This window comes from Chroicocephalus ridibundus, chromosome 17, assembly GCF_963924245.1.
Source record: "Chroicocephalus ridibundus chromosome 17, bChrRid1.1, whole genome shotgun sequence".
Classification (NCBI taxonomy): domain Eukaryota; kingdom Metazoa; phylum Chordata; class Aves; order Charadriiformes; family Laridae; genus Chroicocephalus; species Chroicocephalus ridibundus.
In genome coordinates, this window is record NC_086300.1 from 1395611 (window position 1) to 1414242 (window position 18632).

General features: G+C 42.8%; 1 protein-coding gene across 4 annotated transcripts in view; it reads left to right on the forward strand.

The window, feature by feature from the left end:
* The first annotated feature begins 1373 nt into the window (after positions 1–1373).
* The window catches only part of SPOP (speckle type BTB/POZ protein), a 30237-nt gene continuing 12978 nt past the window's right edge, over positions 1374–18632 (forward strand). The window contains exons 1-3 of one of the 4 annotated variants that reach the window (XM_063354797.1): positions 1398–1484; positions 4781–4852; positions 18216–18358. In XM_063354797.1, the coding sequence (XP_063210867.1) occupies positions 18281–18358 (78 nt within the window). In that variant the 5' untranslated portion in view covers positions 1398–1484; positions 4781–4852; positions 18216–18280. Of the gene's footprint in view, positions 1485–2069; positions 2344–4780; positions 4853–18215; positions 18359–18632 lie in introns of those variants that run through there. The other 3 variants (XM_063354796.1, XM_063354800.1, XM_063354798.1) reach the window with 3 other exon arrangements.

The following is an 18632-nucleotide window of genomic DNA, read 5'->3' on the forward strand; positions in this document are numbered from 1 at the left end:
AATAACTAAAGATTACTAACAATGAAAATTTTGCTTCCTCTGGTTGCAAACCATTAAAAATTAGAAGAGAAGACCCATACATAGATGAGAGCTTGGGATCACAGGATAATTTGGGTTGTAAGGGACTTCAGGACATCATCTGGTCCAACCTGCACAAAGCAGGGTCACCTATGAGATCTGACAAGGTTACTCAGGGCTTTATTTAGTCTCTGAGGTCACCCCGTCCACATGCTCATGATGAAAAGATTTCTTACATCCAGGCTAAATCTCTCTTCTTTTTACTTTTGTTTCTCATCCTCCTGCCATGTACCACTATGAAGTGCCTCGCTCCATTTGCTTATAGAATCATCTAGGTTGGAAGGGACTTTAAAGATCATTGAATCCAACCATCAACCCAACTCTGACAAAAGCCATCACTAACCACGTCCCTCAGCACCACGTCTGCCTGTCTTTTAAATCCCTCCAGGGATGGCAATTGCACCACTTCCCTGGGCAGCCTGTTCCAATGCTTGCTGACCCTTTCAGTGAAGAAACTTTTCCTAATACCCATCCTAAACCTCCCCTGGGGCAACTTGAGGCCGTTTCCTCTTGTGCCATCGCCTGTTCCTTGGGAGAAAAGCCCGACCCCCCCTGGCTGCCCCCTCCTCTCGGGGAGCTGTAGAGAGCGAGAAGGTCTCCCCTCAGCCTCCTCTTCTCCAGGCTGAACCCCCCCAGCTCCCTCAGCCGCTCCTCACAAGACTCCTGCTCCAGACCCCTCACCCTTGGTAGGTACCCCCTTGTGGGTATTGAAAAGTCTCCCATAAGATTTTGATCAGGTATAATGACAGGCGTAAGATATATTTGCTTTATAATCCTATTCTCAAAAGGTTAAAATAAATACTGTACCTTGAGAAAAACTCACCAGTCAGCCTCAAACTTAGCAAGAAATCCTCATTGTGCACCATGTGGGGAGCTGTTCTCCTCACGCACTGTGGACACGTATACTGAAGCGGCCCATGACCCAGCCTGAAGTGAGAGAAGGGGGAAAGAACTGTTTGTGTTTTCCTTACACAACAGTAAACCCAACCCTCAGAGGAATGGGGAGGAAGGGTGAAACCAGGCTATGCCATAAGCCCAAGTGAAACCAAAACACACGCCCTCCCATTTCCCTTAATGCTTCCTCCTTGGGTTAAGAGACTTAACATAAAACCCTACGCCCTCATGCACCATCAGGAGAAGCAGTCTCAGAGGCAGACAAGTGCCGTTCCTTCAGGCCCTCAACTCCCCACAGAGCTCTGAGGGGCAACGCAGCGCAGCACACACAGCCTCACTCGACGCCCTTCCCGCCTTTTGCCCCAGCCCCGCCCCCCCGCGCCCCGCCCCGCGCAGGCGCAGTGCGCCGCCCCCGCCCCGCCCCGCCGGGTGTCGCGGGGAGCCCGGATGTGTCAGTTTAGGGCAGTGTGAGGAGAGCGCAAGGGGACAGCGGGCGGCGGTGGCCATCGCAGGTGAGGTGGGAGGGGCCGTGCGGGGGAGAGAAGCCGAAGGACTCGGGAGAGGACTGGAAGCCTCCACAGGGACGGGGGGGAAGGTAGTGTCGTCGTCCCCCACGCACCGCTTGCCTCTGCGAGGTGTATCGTAAGGCAGCTCTGCTCCGTTCCTGCGGCGGGCCTGCCGCACGGCTGGGACTGCCTGCCACCCCCCCGCCCCTCCGCTGGCTGTTTAAATGGCGCTGCGACAGGAGTAGCTCCTTGCCAAATAGTGAGCTGTCACACTTGAGGGGACCCCAAGGCACACAGCGCATGCTCCACCGCGCTGCCAGAAAGTGAGCCCCCAGGAGGCGAAGCGGGCGGGGCCGAGCGCGCATGCGCGGGGGGTGAGGGCGGGCTGGGAGCTGGCGGCGCATGCGCGGAAGCCGGTCTGGCGGCGCAGGGCGCATGCGCAGGAGGAAGGAGGAGGACGGGCGTTGGGGCCCGGTGCGAATGGGGTTGCGCGTGCGCAGTGGCCGTCGTCGGGGCGGGGAGGGGCGCGCTGTGCGCTGCGCGTGCGCGGGCGGGAGGGGAGCGCTGGGAACAGCCATATCCTGCCTGTTCGTCAGCGCCGCGCCTGCGCACAAGGGTGCTGCGGGGACCTGCGGAATAATGAGCCTCTGCCTCTGCTCGGGGGGACTCGGAGGAGGAAGACATGCTGCCAAATAGTGATCCCCAGCTGCTGGTGTTGTGTTAGGGGGGCTGGCTGCGGAGCGGGGGGCAGAGTCCGGGGCCGCCATCCCCACCCGCCGCACCTGCTTTGGGACAGGGCTTCTGGGGCTTCCCCGGCCGGGCTGGGAGCGGGGCCGGCGGCAGGAGTCACTCGTAGGGCCGGGAGGTAAGAGCGGTGGGAAGGGGGCAGGAGTTGTGAGGGGAGAGGGCTGGGGAGCAGGGCCTGAGGGGCGGGGGGGGAAAGTTGTGGGGAGGCCTGAGGGGGGGGATTCCTCGAGATCCCCAGGCAGGGATAGAGCTTCAGTGGGGTGCCGGGAGCTGAGTGGCGAAACACGAGTGGGAGAAGGGAGATCAGGGCTGGAGTGGAAAAACTGGGATGACTAACAGCATCGCCAAGTAAGGGATGACAGGTCGAGGCTTCGCCGCCGAGGGCCGTGAGGCACATTTCTAAATCCGGAGGGAGCTCGGTCTTCCCATGAACGAGACCCCCAGCGTGTCTGGGATCAGTGCTGGTATTTCTCAGCTGTGTCTCGGGCCTGTCGTGGTGTTTAAAGGAAATGGTGCATCATCATGCAGTACGGAAAGGCAAGAGAATTGCCTTTCACAGTGAAAAGTGTCACTAATGCGATTCGATAGCAGAGTGCTAATGCTTGTAGCATGCCCTATCTTGATTAGCGATAGGTAGTATTATACATGTAAAATATTATTCCCATAGTATTTGCAAAGCCGCCTGTGAAATGGGATTGTCCTTTTCTGACAGGGTTTGGGGAGGAGAAAAATAATGATTGTTCTGTTATTTGTTGTCATTTTTCTGTAACTCAGCGTTATCAGATATGTTTGCACTTGTGATTGACATAATGAAAAGGAATCCTTTTTTGTGATTTCCTGTTTTTTTTTCTTTGCCTTTAGAGTTCTAAGTGTTTTTGTCTGGAGTGGCTTGATGTGAAGCCCTATAAAAGTGAAGAATTTCACTTTTATTTATGCTTCATAAAATCGAACTTGTTGGTTATAAAAACCCTAAATTACTTAAGTAAAACATATAACTGGCTTGCCTTGTTTTCAGTGACAGTTTCTAACCAGATGCCCAGAATGATTTGGTTTCATTATGTTACTTGTTTTGTTGTGACCTGAAGGAAAAAAAACATATTTCTTTTTTTTTTTTTTTTCCTTAATGGTACTTTGTCATGGATGTGTATTGAGATCAAGACAGCACGATAGCAGAAGTACATTGCAAGCTGTCATCCTGTCACTGTATCAGTAGAGGACGGTAATACAAAACTGTACCTGCCATAAGATTATAGAAACTACTGTCAAAGCAGATATCGTGATTTACTTGAGTATAGTTAGCACTATTATAAAACTAATTTTGTTTCCTCCCCAAAACCTCCAGGATTTGTGCATAGATACATATCAGGGAGGGAATTAAAATGGAAGAGGTTTTGGTTTGACACATAGGCTCAGTGAACAGCACCATCGCTGACTGCACAGATGGAGTGGAGTGCTTAAAAAGCCCTATTTCTTGTGTAATTGATCTTACAATTTGCTGATCTTTTAACATGGAAAAGGTACCCATACTGGCACTAGTATTAGGTTGATTAGACCTGAAAAATATTAAAAACAATTCTCTCAGTTAGCTTCCCCTGAGCCGGCTTGACCAGTGTGGGGGGAGGTTTAGGGTTAATCTCTGAATTGCAGCTGAGGCTCTAGACAGACCTAGTGTCAGGTATGTACCGTGAACAGAGTTTGATGCCCTGTGTGATTTTTCTAGATGCCAATCCAGTTTACAATAAGAGGGACTTACCAGCTTTAGTCTTGGCACACCCTTCTGTTCAGCGTTTTACTCGTGGGGCTTGCCGTTCCACTGCCTAGCTCACTGTGGACCTGTAAACTTGAAATCACCCACTTTCTTTCTTCTTGGACATTATTTGTGCAAAGTTGGGACTAAAGCTGTCAAAGATACCTGTTTGTTGTACGATCAGGAGCTATTGCTGGGTTACCAGTTGCATTCATAGTTCCACATTTGGAAATATCCACTGTAATTTTGTAAAATTCCTTCTCTCCTCCTGGCTTTGGCTCGATTTTCTGCACGATTGGAGTATTATGTAAGATCTTGCTGTATTCCTCCAACCCCTGACTGCTGGTGTTTCCTACTCAGCACAGAGAGGAAATGCAACAAAAATGTGTTGGTTTTTTTTTTAAAAAAAAAAAAAGCCTTCATTGAGAGTGTTGTTTCTCGATCCTCAGTTGATAAGCTGCTGTATTCTGTCTCGTACTTTGTACTTGAGAGACCTCTTAAATAAATCATGTGTCCTAAGTTCTAGAAACACATGATGGTACAGGAAACTAGCTTGAGATTAGAGTATCTATACCCTTGAGGAGGCAAAGAAGCTGTTGTTTTTCACAAACTATATCTGTAAATAGAACATTATTGGTTTCACGTTGTTAAGTGTCCCATTACTGAACTCTGTAACAGAGTTGAGTGATTCTGGAAGTCTCTTCCTCTTTGCTGATGTGCATAGCTGAGAATTCAAGAAAATATGTAGCATGCATGAAATGTAATTTGTGGTTTGTTTGTTTTTTTTTTTTCCCCTCCACATTTTTAGGACAGAAAAGATGCAGAATCTCTGACTGTGTAGCAAATGCCCGGAAAAGACTTGGGAGTTCATTTTTATACTGTGAGTAAATTCTTTGGCTACAGGCAGGAGCTGCACGGCTGTGTTCTGTGTAGTGTAGCTGGTCTTAAAACTCTGTAGATTTTTAGGTATCTCTTGAGTTTATAAAGGCAGGACCATGGGAGGGCTTAAACACTCCAACACTAAATGCATAACTAAAGATACAGTTTTGGCCATTGATGTAGTAGAAGCCAGTAGGATACTTGTGACTTTAGATGCACAGACTACAGAAAATAGTATTTGAGTTTTCATACCAAGATCTCAGTTCAGCTTTTCTTAGCCTGGATTGTAGGTCTTGTTCACGAGGGTATTTTATATGACTGTGGACTTTAAAAATGGCTTTCATTAGAAATCTAGTGTGTATGTTGTGCATTTTAAATTGGGTCTGATGTAATGCTTGGGCTGTGAATCATGTACAATAATGTTAATGCTTTTAAAAAATTGATCGAACTTCTGATAACAGAAATCATTTTCCAGCAAAAAAGGATGCCCTTGTGCACACCTTTAAGAGACTTGCATACAGAAAAAAGTCAGAATATTAATTTGAAAATATGCTAAATTTTAAGCCTTTTAAATATTTAGGAATTCCTAAGTTTGTAATACTGCTTCTGAATCTATACTGGAAGGTTTAAAACTATAAACACTTAAATTTATTGCGTATTCAGAAACATTCTGTGTCGCATTGTGTGTAAACTTGATAGGGTGTAAAATACAGTGTAAAAATGATAGGGTATCATTGGACACCGGGATACTTAAGTTGCTGACTGATAGTTTAAGCTACTCTGAATCACTACTTGTTCTTTGGAGTTAACGTGCCACCCTGTGAGTTAACAGAGGTACAGCCGAACACTTTATACGCGTGATGTCAGACGTGCCAGTGACATCTCTACAGCGTCAAGCTGAAAAGACTGGTGTGGTGTTCTGAAAATGGCAACTGTACCTTCTGATGTCAAACGGAAATTAAAAACTGATACTTTTTAAACTATGAACATGCAGGAATGATACTTGTAGAGGTTCGCAAAATGATTTGTGGGACTTAAACAGCGATGTGTAGTTGTTCATTTTTTTTTTCCCTCCTTTCCATCCAGGCTAGGTCCTCATAATTACTAATAAAAAGCCGTCTCCAAAGTGAATATAACACATGAATATCTTCGTTAGTAACAAGAACTGATAGATAAGCAAAATTGCGTGGGCAGAGAAGATGGTCTAGGAAAACTTACTGATCTTAGAGCCAAACAAGAAGTTTGTTTATGGTACTCCATCAAATGAAGAAGTAATTTAATTTAAGAATACATGTATTTTTTTTAAGTGTGGTTTTAGTTACTGTTCTGCTTACATTCTTTGCTCATTACTGCAGAAATTTGTTCAACAAATCATAAATCGGATCATAATTGTATATAGCAACTTTTCTCTAATAGCAGTGGTTTGCTAGTGGGGGACTTCCCAAGATTATTAAGTTATATTTCTGCAGCTTAGATTTTAAAGCACTTGTCTTCTCTTAAAAAGAAACCTTTTTAATTTTTATTTTTTATTTAAAATAGTGGATTTGCCTTTGTGTCTGAAAGCAAAGCTCAGCTGACAGCCCTGGTTTTAGACCCACGCTTATAGCAGTGAGACGGGCAAGCAGGTGGAGACGAGTCCACTAAATCGGCTGGAGCTGCTCTATAGCAATGCAGAGAAGCTGCCTGGCGGCCTCCCAAGTGTTGCTGCATAAAGAGGCTGAAACAGACGCTGACTGCATTGATGGAAAAGTTTTCAGTTAGTGTGGCTAGAATCATGCCTACAGATTAACTCTGCTGGCTGTTAAAGAATGTTATCGTATTGTTGTCCCCCCCAAGAATCCGTTGTCTTACGGTGAAGACATACAGTACCTTCCTGGGATGGATGGAAGGCAGGCTATTTTAGGCTGGGCGTCCTGACCTTACGGATCTGCCTTTGTAATTTCAAAATCATATTAAATGACACCGCTGTATTGGTGCCTTCATTTCCTCAGCTGCTTTTTTGTAGAAGTGTGCAACCTCAACAAGTTGTGCTTAAAAGCCACACGGATCAGTTTGATTAATTTCTTAGAAGTGCTTGTGGGCAGTTAATGAAATTCGGAGAACAGTATTTCACTACAGCATTTGAGAGACAGACGGTTTTCTTAAGATTTCCTGTTAGCTTGTGATTTTGCTCATACTTGTTCCCAGAGAGAAGAACAGGGTGTCAGTGTACGTGTTTGAGTCCAGAAGTTTTGAAAATTGCTGTCACATGTTGTGTTCTGACTTAGAGACCTCTGCTTTATATTCTCTGGTTATATTCAGTTGTATCCTGGAAATGTTCTGCAACATCCTTGCTTTAGGTTGGTGCCAACCTTACCAAACCTGCAAGTGTGATAAAAGTTGTTGCTCGTTGCTGCTAGTGTTGATCATTGGTAAAGATTTATAACTTCTGTGATTTAGAGTAGGTTCTTGGCTAGCAGATAATTGATATTTCTCTTTTGATAAATTGATATTTCTCTTTTGATAATATTGCCCAGTAGCTTACTGAGTTTTACTAGAGATGGGTAAACAGCAGGAAGACTTTTTAAAGTGTGTTTATAAGAACAGAAGGGGTAACAGGAACACAACAAAAGCAACAAGAACTGGGTTCTTCTTTGAGGCTGGACGCGGTTTATGGAGATGGCTTGTTGGTGTAAAAAGGGAAATAATTTTAGCTATCTTCTGGGAATTTATTTTGATGTACTTTTACCTCTGTTTTTTAAAGATTCAATAAATGGTTTATGCCAACAGCAGCTTAGAATATATAACTGAAATTAAAAGTCAGCACATCAGTTCCCAGTGTCCAAGATACTTCCTTTGGAATTTTTTTCACTTGTAACACAAGTTAAAACACTAATGCGGAAAGCAGTGAAGAGAATGCACCTTGACGCCCTGCTTCTAAAGTGTCACTAATATAAACAGACATATAATAATGCCTCTGGCCCAGTCTTTTTTCCTATTGACTAAAAACATATTAAATATAGAAAATCTAAGCTACCGAAATTTTTCTTTGCTCTTTGTCTTATTAATTCAATAATCTTGGTCTTGAATGGTTAGGATATTCAAATATGGGTGTAGGCGAATGCTATAATTGTGTTATTTTCAGAGTGTGATTTATGTTAAGATGCTATTTTTTTGATGTTAATGTGAGTAAGATTATTAAAATTATGCTAGCAAAACCATCACGCCTTATTGAAGTCGGTGTGATATGTTTTATAGAAAACACATCTGCTGATTTTTGAGGAAAATATAGATGGTTTGGAAGTGGAAGTTGGTTGGCACTGGATTCCCGTCTGCTTTCTCTCCTTAATCCTTCTCATGTTGATATCTGATAAGATCCAAGAAAAGACTGACCAAAATAACTTTGAAAATTCGGGACTCTTCCTGCCTATAAAAACAGAAGTGTTGGAGAAGCATAACCTGGTAGGATAGACTGCAAACAAGAGTCTTTTTGAGAGCTTGCAGTTGCTATTTATTATCTGCAAGAAATAAGTCCTGGACTGAGCTTTCTGTTGGAATGAAGCAAGTGGTTGATTTCTTTTCATGCATTTCCAAAAACCTGGGTTTGCATGCTCTATTTATTTATTGTATTTGGTTTTATTTGGCAATTGTATGATCTTTACATTTAGCAGGTTAAAGTAATTCTCATAACCATTTTGAAGTCATTTCAAGTAGGTGAAAGAATCCAGTAGTTTGATGTCTAGTTCTGGCCACGCATGATAATCTCTAAATTGATTATTTGAAAGCTTGATTTCCAGAATAATAATGGCAGAAACTGTATTTCAGCTCAAGTTGGTTTTGATAAGCTCTTAGAAATATTAACACAAGATGGCAACTGGAAAATGTTACGTGAGGACTACCAGATGTTTGTATTACTGGAAAGTTGATATAAATAAAAGGCTCCAGAGGGGATTATAGTCTTGGTGGTTTGCGAGAGGTCAGATCTGCAATCCCATTTGAGTGCTTTAGTGGGGTTTGGTACCACGTCTCAGCTCAGCAGCTTGAAAAATTCAGTCCTGCTTAATTTTCAGTTTTCACTTGTTCCCTGATTAGACATCATACCACTTAGGCATTTTCTTCCAGTTATTTTCAACTCCCCGGGAATCCGTTGGGATTTTAGAGGTGTGAGGTATTTCTAGCAGCGTGTCGCTCTGGCGAGAGATGAACAATCTATGGAGGGGAGCAAAACCCCTGCTGCTGCCAGCCTGCTTTTAGAGCCAGAGGCTTCCCTGGCATGTGAGGAAGTTTTCTGGGAAAGAGTACCTTTCATGGCTTTATCTTTTGATTTGGAAGGTGACTTACACGCTATGAAAGTGCAAATGTTTTACTTTCAAAAAAAAAAAAATTGCTAAAGTGGCAACTGAGTTACTTGATAAGTGACAGGTAACAATTTACACTACAAGTAGAAACTGAAGCTGTAAAATACTTTTTACGACTTGCCTGTGAGGGAGAATCTGAAATAAAAGAGTTCACGGGCAATGACAAAACCCTTCTTTTCACAAATAAGGTCAGGTTTCTCATTGAAGACAGAAGGCCGCTCAGGCTGATTTTTTCTGTAAGACCTAAGCTGGTGCGTTCAAATAACATTTTTCCTTGTGGGAGGAGAGAAATGTGCATGAATGGATTGGCAGGAGGGAAGAGAAAAGAGGTGAAAAGGAGAATTTGGAGAAAAAGAAGTAAGACATTTATTTCTTTTTAACGTGCTTATCATCTGAATTTAAAAATTATGAGGAAGATTAACTTCTGACAAAAACCAGTTTTGGAGATTTAAGCTTTAAGCATCTCAGGCCGTACCTCAAGAGGATTAAAGATGGAAGTAGAAAGAGTTAAAGAGGAGGCAAACATCTGGTGAAAACAGGAGTGGTGACAAATGCAACAGTAACTGTAAAATAAAAAAAAGTTTTGTTTGCTTTTAAGAATTTGATTACTTTTTATATTTACTGGTGTGGATGTAATTCTAATATACTTTGGGTAATTTATAGCTAGGGTTGGATGCGATTAAAGGGGATACAGTTTTCTGCATCTGTTCAAGCACCGGTGTGAAGCAGTCTTAGAATGGCAAAAATACAACTGAATGACTGAAGAGCAGAAATTTTCAGTGGAGCGCTTGTTTATAAAGCAGAAAGTTATTTGGAGAACTCTCGGCTGCTTCTTACCACCAACTTCCTCTCTCTTTCCTTGGTTTAGTTTTAGCTGTTTGCTATTTTATCTGGTAATATTTGGGGAGGAGGGGGAAGGGAAGGTAGATGGTCTATAGCTAAAGAATTATGGTGTTTCTTTTTCTACAAAATAAATGTAGAACTTGTAATTCTCCTTACAATGCTGATGTTTCACTGACATTTGACCCATCCCTTAGTAGTTTCATATGAATTATGATTTTTTTGTAGGTGACCAAGCCTTTTTTTTTTCCCTGTCTTATAACTGGAGAGTTGGTTTAAGGGACAAAATGAAAAACATTCCAAGAATGGAAAAGAAACTGTTAGTTTTGGAATATTTCTCAAAGTGGAATTTTACTTACTGAGTTCTAGTGGGCTGACAACATTCAGTGCATTTTGAGATAACTATCTCCCTATCTTATTAACTGTGTTGAAAATGATTTCTGTAGGTAACTTCTCTTTTCCATGATCTGTCATTTAAAAAAAATCAAAAATTAATTCTGGATGTTCTGACTTGATAATGAGTTTTCTGATATAAACTGAATTAAGGTTTATGTGTTTGCCTTAATTAAAATCCTCCTTTTGTGCAGTGTCCAGAGGGCCCTGTTGTGACCTCTGGAATTTGGCCTTCTCTAACGTATTTGGCAACTTTGTGGTGTAATAAAAAGCAGGTACCCACAAAGTTCCTGAATGCTACTGATGGTATAATGCGGGCAAGTTACAAACTGAATTAGGACTGATACATAGTGCCTGGAATCAAGAGAAAAGCACGGGCACTGTTAACTGTTGAGGGAGATCGTTTGCGCTGTTTTAAGTAAACCAGGTTCTCTCTATTGTTTCTGTCTCCCAGATGAGAACTTGTGGGTCCTTTTGCCTGGTATGTGTCTTCCAGTGGATGACAGTTCCTTCCTTTTATCTCTCTGCTGTGACTGTGTTGATTTTTCCAGTCTGTTCTCTTGTGACTGAAGATTGTAAATGAAACTCCATGTGTCATTTTGAGCTCAGCAGTTTTTGTGGCACTCAACAGGGTTTGGGTTAAGTAAGATGTGTTTTGGATTTAAAAGCACAGAAGGTAGAGGAAGGTGTAATGCACACACTCCTGGTTTTTATTCAAGCTTGATTCACTAACCACTTTTTTTGGCATAAATTATTCATCCCTCTAATTCAGGTACGGTTAAGTATGTATATACCCCATTCATGTTTTTTCCAGGTGGTGGTTGGCTTCTTGTTGTAGAACTGTTCACGTTTCTTTGTTCCAGAAAGATAAGCCCCTCGCTTGGGTAAACCAGGCTTCCTTTCAAGATGTAGTTTTTGGGTATGGGTCACTTTCATAGAATCATAACTGTTAATTTCTAATCTTAGTCTATTTGTACTGGTGCAGGTTGTTTGCTACCTTGGTGCAGTCTCTTCTACACTACAGTGTTAATAATTAGGCAACTTTGTGTAACCTCTGGAATTCACAGTGCCTGACTTTCAACCTGCATTTGTAGCTAGACCAGATTTCCTGCCACACAGGAGACGTTGCAATCAGCATCACCTGGCAGTTGTTAGCACCACGGGCTCTGGGAACGCTTTGTCCATCATTGCTGGGCATGGGCATGCCAGCAATGTCGTATGCCAAGTAGGAAGAGTGGTGTAACACCCTGTTCAGTCTATACATTGAAAACTTACTCATTCATCCACTAGTTAGATAGCATTGCATCCCACTTTGCTCTTTCAGTTAACTTGCCCTTTTTTTTTTCCCCTTTTCTTCTTTTTCTTTCTTTATGGCAACAAATTCAGACCTTCCATTGTCCTTTCCAAGGCTTTGAAGAATGCAGGAAGATAATGGTCTCTTCCTGTGCTTCCATATCTCATCCCCTTGTTTTATTGCTCCAATTATCTTTGTCCTGTTCCTTTTCTCCATGCTTCGTGCTGTTCTTGGATAGTCTTTCATGTGTTGCTGGTCCAAGACACAACCACCCCAGTTTTCTAAACTTAATTAAAATATGCTTCTTTTACAGAATTCTGTAAGTTATCTGTTGCTGAATAAAACTTAACTGAAAGTGAATATATTTGGAAACTTCTGGTGTAAAATACTGATTTCTTAAAAGGTAGTTGATTTATCTTGAGAAGAAGTAGAAATTGACAGGCTGCTAAGCGAAAGTCTGGTAATTTTGAGGCCTCTTCTAGAATTATTTGTTGAGTTGAGATTCCCCGCCTCTCTCAGGTCAAGTCTCTGCTGCTCACAGAATAGTTTTGACTGTTGATTTCTACAGCAGATAAAGTTTTGAGCTGAGATGTCTGTACAGCTGCTAAGTCAGGAGCTAATTACGAGGACAAGGTGGCAAGGGAACATTTCCTGTGCTTCAAAAATGTTTGGTCTGGCTCTGGTTCTTAGATAAAATGTCTTCATCTGGAAGTGGTTGTGAATGAGGTGAGAATTATTCTTTTTCTTAACGCTAATCTTAGCTATGCCCAGAGACAAGTGCTGTTTGTTCTTTATATCCAAGGAAGTAAGAGACTTGCAGACTGTACGTGGGCTCCCAGGGGTCCATAGGTCATATTTTGTATTTTGTTTCCTGTGACTTGGTATTTACGCCTATACCTTTAAGTTTGTCCCTGCCTCTCCTTGCCAGAAAGAATTTTGATATCCAAACTATTTATGAAATGTTTTCCTAAAACCTCTGCCTGCAGCGCTTTTTAATTCACTCCTAGTTCAGAGGTGCCAGCACTGCTAGTGAAGAAGTGTGAACTGGTGAAGTATTAAGTGTTCATGAGCAAATAAACACCGGGGGTGCCTGCTGATTTTGGAAACTTAACTCTACCTTAAGTCAGCTGTGGTTCCTTTGAAAATACATTTAATATTGGTCCATGGCAGAAAAGCGATGCAGCATTTGAAGGTGAAACGGCACATGGCAGTTTCCACGGCACGCTTCTGAGGATATATTTCATTGACCTTTTATGCGCTGCTTCTGTTAATGTGCTTGCTAAGCAAAGCAAGCGTCAAGTTTTTCCTTACTGATAATTTTTGCAAAAGGCAGTGATGGATATTATCTGTTTATTCCCATTATGACTTGCTGTAGCAGTAAAAGTGCCAGTGATGTCATTTGGTGACAAGTATTTGATGGTTGATTGCTGTGTTGAGCAAGGGGTATGTTGGAGTTTAACATCTTTTTTTAACTGCATTTAACTGCCTCACAAAGCATCTGTAGAAAGCTTTGGCATACTAGATTGAAAGTATTTTCCAAGTATTAGAAAACCTTTAAAATCTAGAACCTTTGTCCCTTTTGGGCCATTTTAAAAGTGTAACAAATGACGTGCTGGCATGCAGCAATTCTATTAGCACATTGTCATAACTTTTATTACCACCTGCCTATCCAAGCCATCTGGGAGGAAAGGATATAAGACATAAAAGTGACAGTTACTCAGAGGAAATTAAATAGTCCTGTGTATCTCAAGCTTATACATTTGTCTTGCCTTTAAACCACAGAAGCTGTCTAAAACTTCTTTGCGTATGTAAGATGGAGGTAATATTTAGGTACATCCTAAAATCCTGTTGAAATACAGAAAGTAGCTGTTTAAGTTTCAGTTTTATCACACAATTATCTATATCCTTCACCGGTTATATGATTGATGGCTACAGTCTTCTGGAGTTTGCTCCTTGGAGACCAGTGAAAAGTACAAGAATTTAGGATTAACTTCTGCCCTTCATCCAGGAAACCCTTCAACTTCTCAGTGTGTTCCAACAGGCTTGATGAATGTGCCATTGTAACATAGAAAGTTGTTGTTGTCTCCTCTTTCCTTCCTCATTAGTCCCTCATTTTCATGCCATAAAGGGAGGTGTTACCACTAAATTTACCAATTTGCCTTCAAGAAGGACCCGCTGGAGTCTTTTAACTGTGTAATTGCCTCTCCTGTTAAACCACTTCTCTAATGTGTGTGTAGAGATACTTAATTGCTTCAGTTTACCTGGAAGTAGAAGTCATCTTAGAGAAAACTGCTTATTGTTGATAAACACTGTACATGGAAGTTGGTTCCTTATCCAAGCTGTTCTGGCTCTGTTCCTTGTAGTTATCCCAAAACCAGGAAAGAAGAGGAGCATTGTTCACAGTGTTTGTTGTGTTCACAAGTCCACCGGGCATGATAGGGTTCATCCCAGAGTTCTGAAGGAGCTGGCGGATATTACGGCAGGACTCCTCTCATCTACTAAAGGTCTTGGGAGTCTGGGGAGGTCCCTGCTAGCTGGAAGCTAGCCAACATTCCAGTTTACAAGAAGGGTGTGAGGGAAGACCCAGGGAACTACAGACCTGTTAGTCTAACCTCAGTTCCTGGAAAAACTATGAAGATTATACTGGGTGCCACTGAAAGGCATTTAAAGAACAGTGCACTCATCAGGCACAGTCAGCATGGGTTCACAAAGGGAAAGTCCTCTTAACTAATTTGATATTCTTCTATGATAGGGTCACCGGCCTAGTGGATGAAGGGAAGGTGGTGGATATAGTTTTTCTAGGTTTTAGTAAGGCTTTTGATACTGTTCCTCACAGCATCCTTCTGGACAAGCTGTGCAAGTGGAGGATGAGCAGGTTCACGGTGCAGCAGGTGAAGAACTAGCTGAACAGTAGTGCACAAAGGGTTGTAGTAAATGGGGCTACATCTGGCTGGTGACCAGTCACCAACGGTGTTCCTCAGGGTTCAACTCTAGGGCCAGTTCTGTTCAATATATTTATCAACAGTCTGGACGCAGGATTTGAATCCACCATTAGCAAGTTTGCTGATGATACCAAACTGGGAGGTGCTATTGTCTCTCTTGAGATGCCTTGCAGAGGGATCTAGATATCGGCAGTGATTAATGGGATGAAACTTAACAAATCCAAATGCTGAATTCTGTACCTAGGATAGAGTAACGCCAGGCACAAGTATAAATTGGGAGAGGGGTGGCTGGAGAGCAGCCTGCAGAAAGGGATCTGGGGGTGCTGGTGGGCAGCAGCTCAGTAGGAACCAGGTGGTCAAGAGAGGGATGGTCCCACTGTATTCAATGCTGGTGTGGCCGTACCTTGAGTGTTGTGTGCAGTGCTGAGCCCCACTATTTGAGAAGGATGTGAAGGTACTCAAATGTGTCCAGAGGAGGGCAACCAAGCTGGCGAAAGGGCTGGAAGGAACATGCTATGAGGAGTGGCTGAGGACTTTGGGCTTGTCTAGCCTGGAGAAAAGGAGGCTGAGGGGTGACACCGTTGCTCTCTACAGCTTCCCAAGGAGGGGACGTGGAGGGGGAGGTGCTGAGCTCTTCTCCCTGGGATCCAGTGATAGGATGCATGGGAATGGTTCAAAGCTGCACCAAGGCGGGTTTAGACTGGGCACTAGGAAGCAGTTATTTACTGGGGGGGGGTCAAACCCTGGAACAGCCCACCTCGAGAACCACCTCAAGAGCTGGTTGATGCCCCAAGCGTGTCAGTGTTTAAGAGGCACTTGGACAATGTCCTTAACATGCTTTAACTTTTGGTCAGCCCTGAATTGGTCAGGCAGTTGGACTAGATGATCCTTGTGGGTCCCTCCAACTGAAATAGTCTGTTCCGCTCTATTGTGGCCTCACGGAATCATTGGGAAGGTGCTGATGGGACACTGCTGCCCGCTCCAGCCATTCTTCACGTGGAGCTCCAGCGTGTTGCACAGTGACTAGCTGTTCCCAAAATCCGTGTTAAGAGGAAGATGGAGTAGGTCGTTGTGACTTGAGGTTTAATTCACACCTCTGTTTTGGCCATAGTGGTGGTGTTTGAGAGAATTCAAGGTTATTTAAGTAAGTTATTTTTACGTCTTTTCTTTATCCTTCTAATACTTCTTAAATAAGAGTTGCATTATTTCTAACTCTGCATAAAGAAGTATTTTAAAAGAGACCGGAATACTTCCATGCAAGTAGTTGCAAGTAGTTTGAGTAGAAAGATGTTACTTAAAAACTAAAATCACTGAAATTCATTAAAATTTTAACGACAAAAATAATTATCTAATTTCACATCCCAGTCTTGTGTTTTGTTTATTTGTTGTACTTCCTTCTGGTCAAACCTTCTCATTAGGCTTAGCATCTAGTTGCTCAGAGTGCAGACAGTTTGCTGCCACCGGGGAGGGATGAACTTAAGAAACTTCATCCTTTCCCTGGTTGCTTATTCTTCTCTCAGGAGTTTGTGTCCCTGTCGTTTGTGCCCGTGCTATAAAACAGATGACTGGAATAATGTCGATTTGAAAATAGCTGTGAACAGAACAATGTAAGAGCCTGGGTGGAGTTGAGCAGTGCTGCTGTGAACCCCCGAGGGGACGGAAAAAACTCGGGTCTCTCCTGCCCGTGGACTAAACCCAGCAAAAAGGCATCCCTTCCCCAGCCACGGAGAGATGGAGGTGTTTCCTGCTGCTTGTGCTGGAATTTAGGTTTTATCTATCCTCCAAAGACTTGTGACTGAAGACAGTGAAGCGGTGATGTCCTTAGAGGCAAGACTGAATGTTGCCCATGGAAAGGCAGTTAGATAAGTATGCAAAACTAATGTCTGCTAATTTGGGCTTAATTTGAATGACACAGAGCGGTTTAATTGAATTTATTTGGAGGAATTGTGGTAATTTTAAGTTTAATGTAATAAAGCCTGCAGCAAGTACCTAAAGTGCATATTGATGTCCCTTTCTTTTTAAAATGTTGATCAACATTTTAAAGCAATTTTTTTCCTCATTCCACATGCACAGCACAAGCTGCAAGTGCAAGACATTTGTAAAGCGGTCTGATCTGAGGGCACTCGGTTTTACATTAGTGCTGGTTGTCTGCAGTTCAGATCTTGAGGAGTTGTTTGCCCCTGAGCTTTGCTCCAGGGAATAAATTTCCATTGAGTTAAGCGTGCATCTCTATAGGGTCTAACATCCATTTCTTAGCTCCTGACAGACCTGCCCCGCGCTTAAACGCTCCAAATTCTGTTGACAGCAGTTTGAGGGGAATAACGTCCATATATGCTGGTGTGCTTATTGTGAACATTGCCCTGTTGTTTTGAGGTATTTGGGATTTTTAGATATTCTCTATGTGTTCCACCATTTCCTTTCAACAACTAATGACTTGGCCTTCCTCAGGAGCATGAGCCGGTGCTTTCCCTTTCTCCCCAATGAACCTCACTGTCAGCCTTTGTATTTAAAGAAATTTGTATTGCAAGATAACAATTTTATGCCTTTTACTCACCCTTTTTTAATTCTTTTGAGTTCAAAACTAACAGCAGTGGAGTTCTTGTGGTTCGCTGTCTGTCCTATTCAGTAAGGGGAAGGCAGACAAATACCACCTGCAAAACAGAAAGTGTTTGGCAGAAGGCTAAACTGTAAGGCATGTGATGCTTTTGTATCTGCCAGAGTTATGAATCTGAGTTTCCAGCTCATCTTTGAAGATGTTTTGTGTATCTGCCTTAGGGATCAGGGCTCAGAAGTCAGAGATGGATTGATTATTCTATTTTGTTTTAAAACCTCCCTTCTGGTAACTAGGTGCCTGTTTTATCAGTTGTGCCTGTGTATTCATTCAGGTGTGTTGTGGGGGTTTTAACCCCGTATGTTCTCTGCAGGTGACAGTTTGACAATTTAGAAGCTGGGAACTTCACTAGCACATAAAAACAATGGGAATTTCCCTCTGGCCAAAGGGATTTGATTTGAAGTAGAGGAATCATTACCGACACTTTCCCTAGTGGTAAGGCTTCAGGAGAAGGTTTAAGCTGTAGGAAGTTAGTCTGTTAATGTTACTGGTGCCACTCTGAACCTAGGGATTTGGTTTGCTGTTGAGTTTGGGTTGCATGTTGCTACCTGTAGCTTTTTCAGATGAAGAACTTCATTTGTCAGGTCTGATCTCTGATAGTCTGAGACTCTCAAAGTGAAAATAGGGAGTAACTAGTGAGTAGAAGTGGTGGCCTCAGGGTAAAGTAGTAAATCCCAAGTCAAGTGGGGAGTCTCCCATTTGAATCTTGGACTCCTTAAATGAAATTATATGCTGGGCTTATTCCTATAAGGAGCTACATATTGGAAGAATGAGTGAGGTGGTATATCCCCTCTTCAGAAAACATACGGTAACACTTTAAAATGTTTAAATGTAACATCGTATTTTGAAGGTGCTAGGGGGGTGGGAGAAAGCATGGTGGCTTTAACTTGTGTCCGGTAGGATTTAACAGCACTCATGAAGTTTTTTCTCTTTTGGGGGACTGACAGGGTGAAGATCAATTATAAATTTCTTCTGCTGAGTTGTGAAATTCTGTTTAATCTTCAAACTGGCGATGTCAAGGGTGCCGAGTCCTCCTCCTCCGGCAGAAATGTCGAGTGGACCTGTAGCAGAGAGCTGGTGCTACACTCAGGTAAGTCCACACTGTGCTGAGATATTTTTGATGTAACATGATTAGAAGCTGTGGTAAGAAGTTTATTCAGAACAAGTTTAGAGTCTGGATTTTCAGATGGTGTCATGCTTGCTAACTGAGCGTTCACCATGGTAATGGTAGAATGTTGCCCTCTGCCCTTGGCAGAACTTTGGTGGAGGCAGTTGGAGAAGTTGGAGTGGTCCAGCTGCTACTGCCAGCCATTTCCAGACTCTCTTGTCTTGTGTTTGGGGGTTATTTGTCACCAAGTGACTCA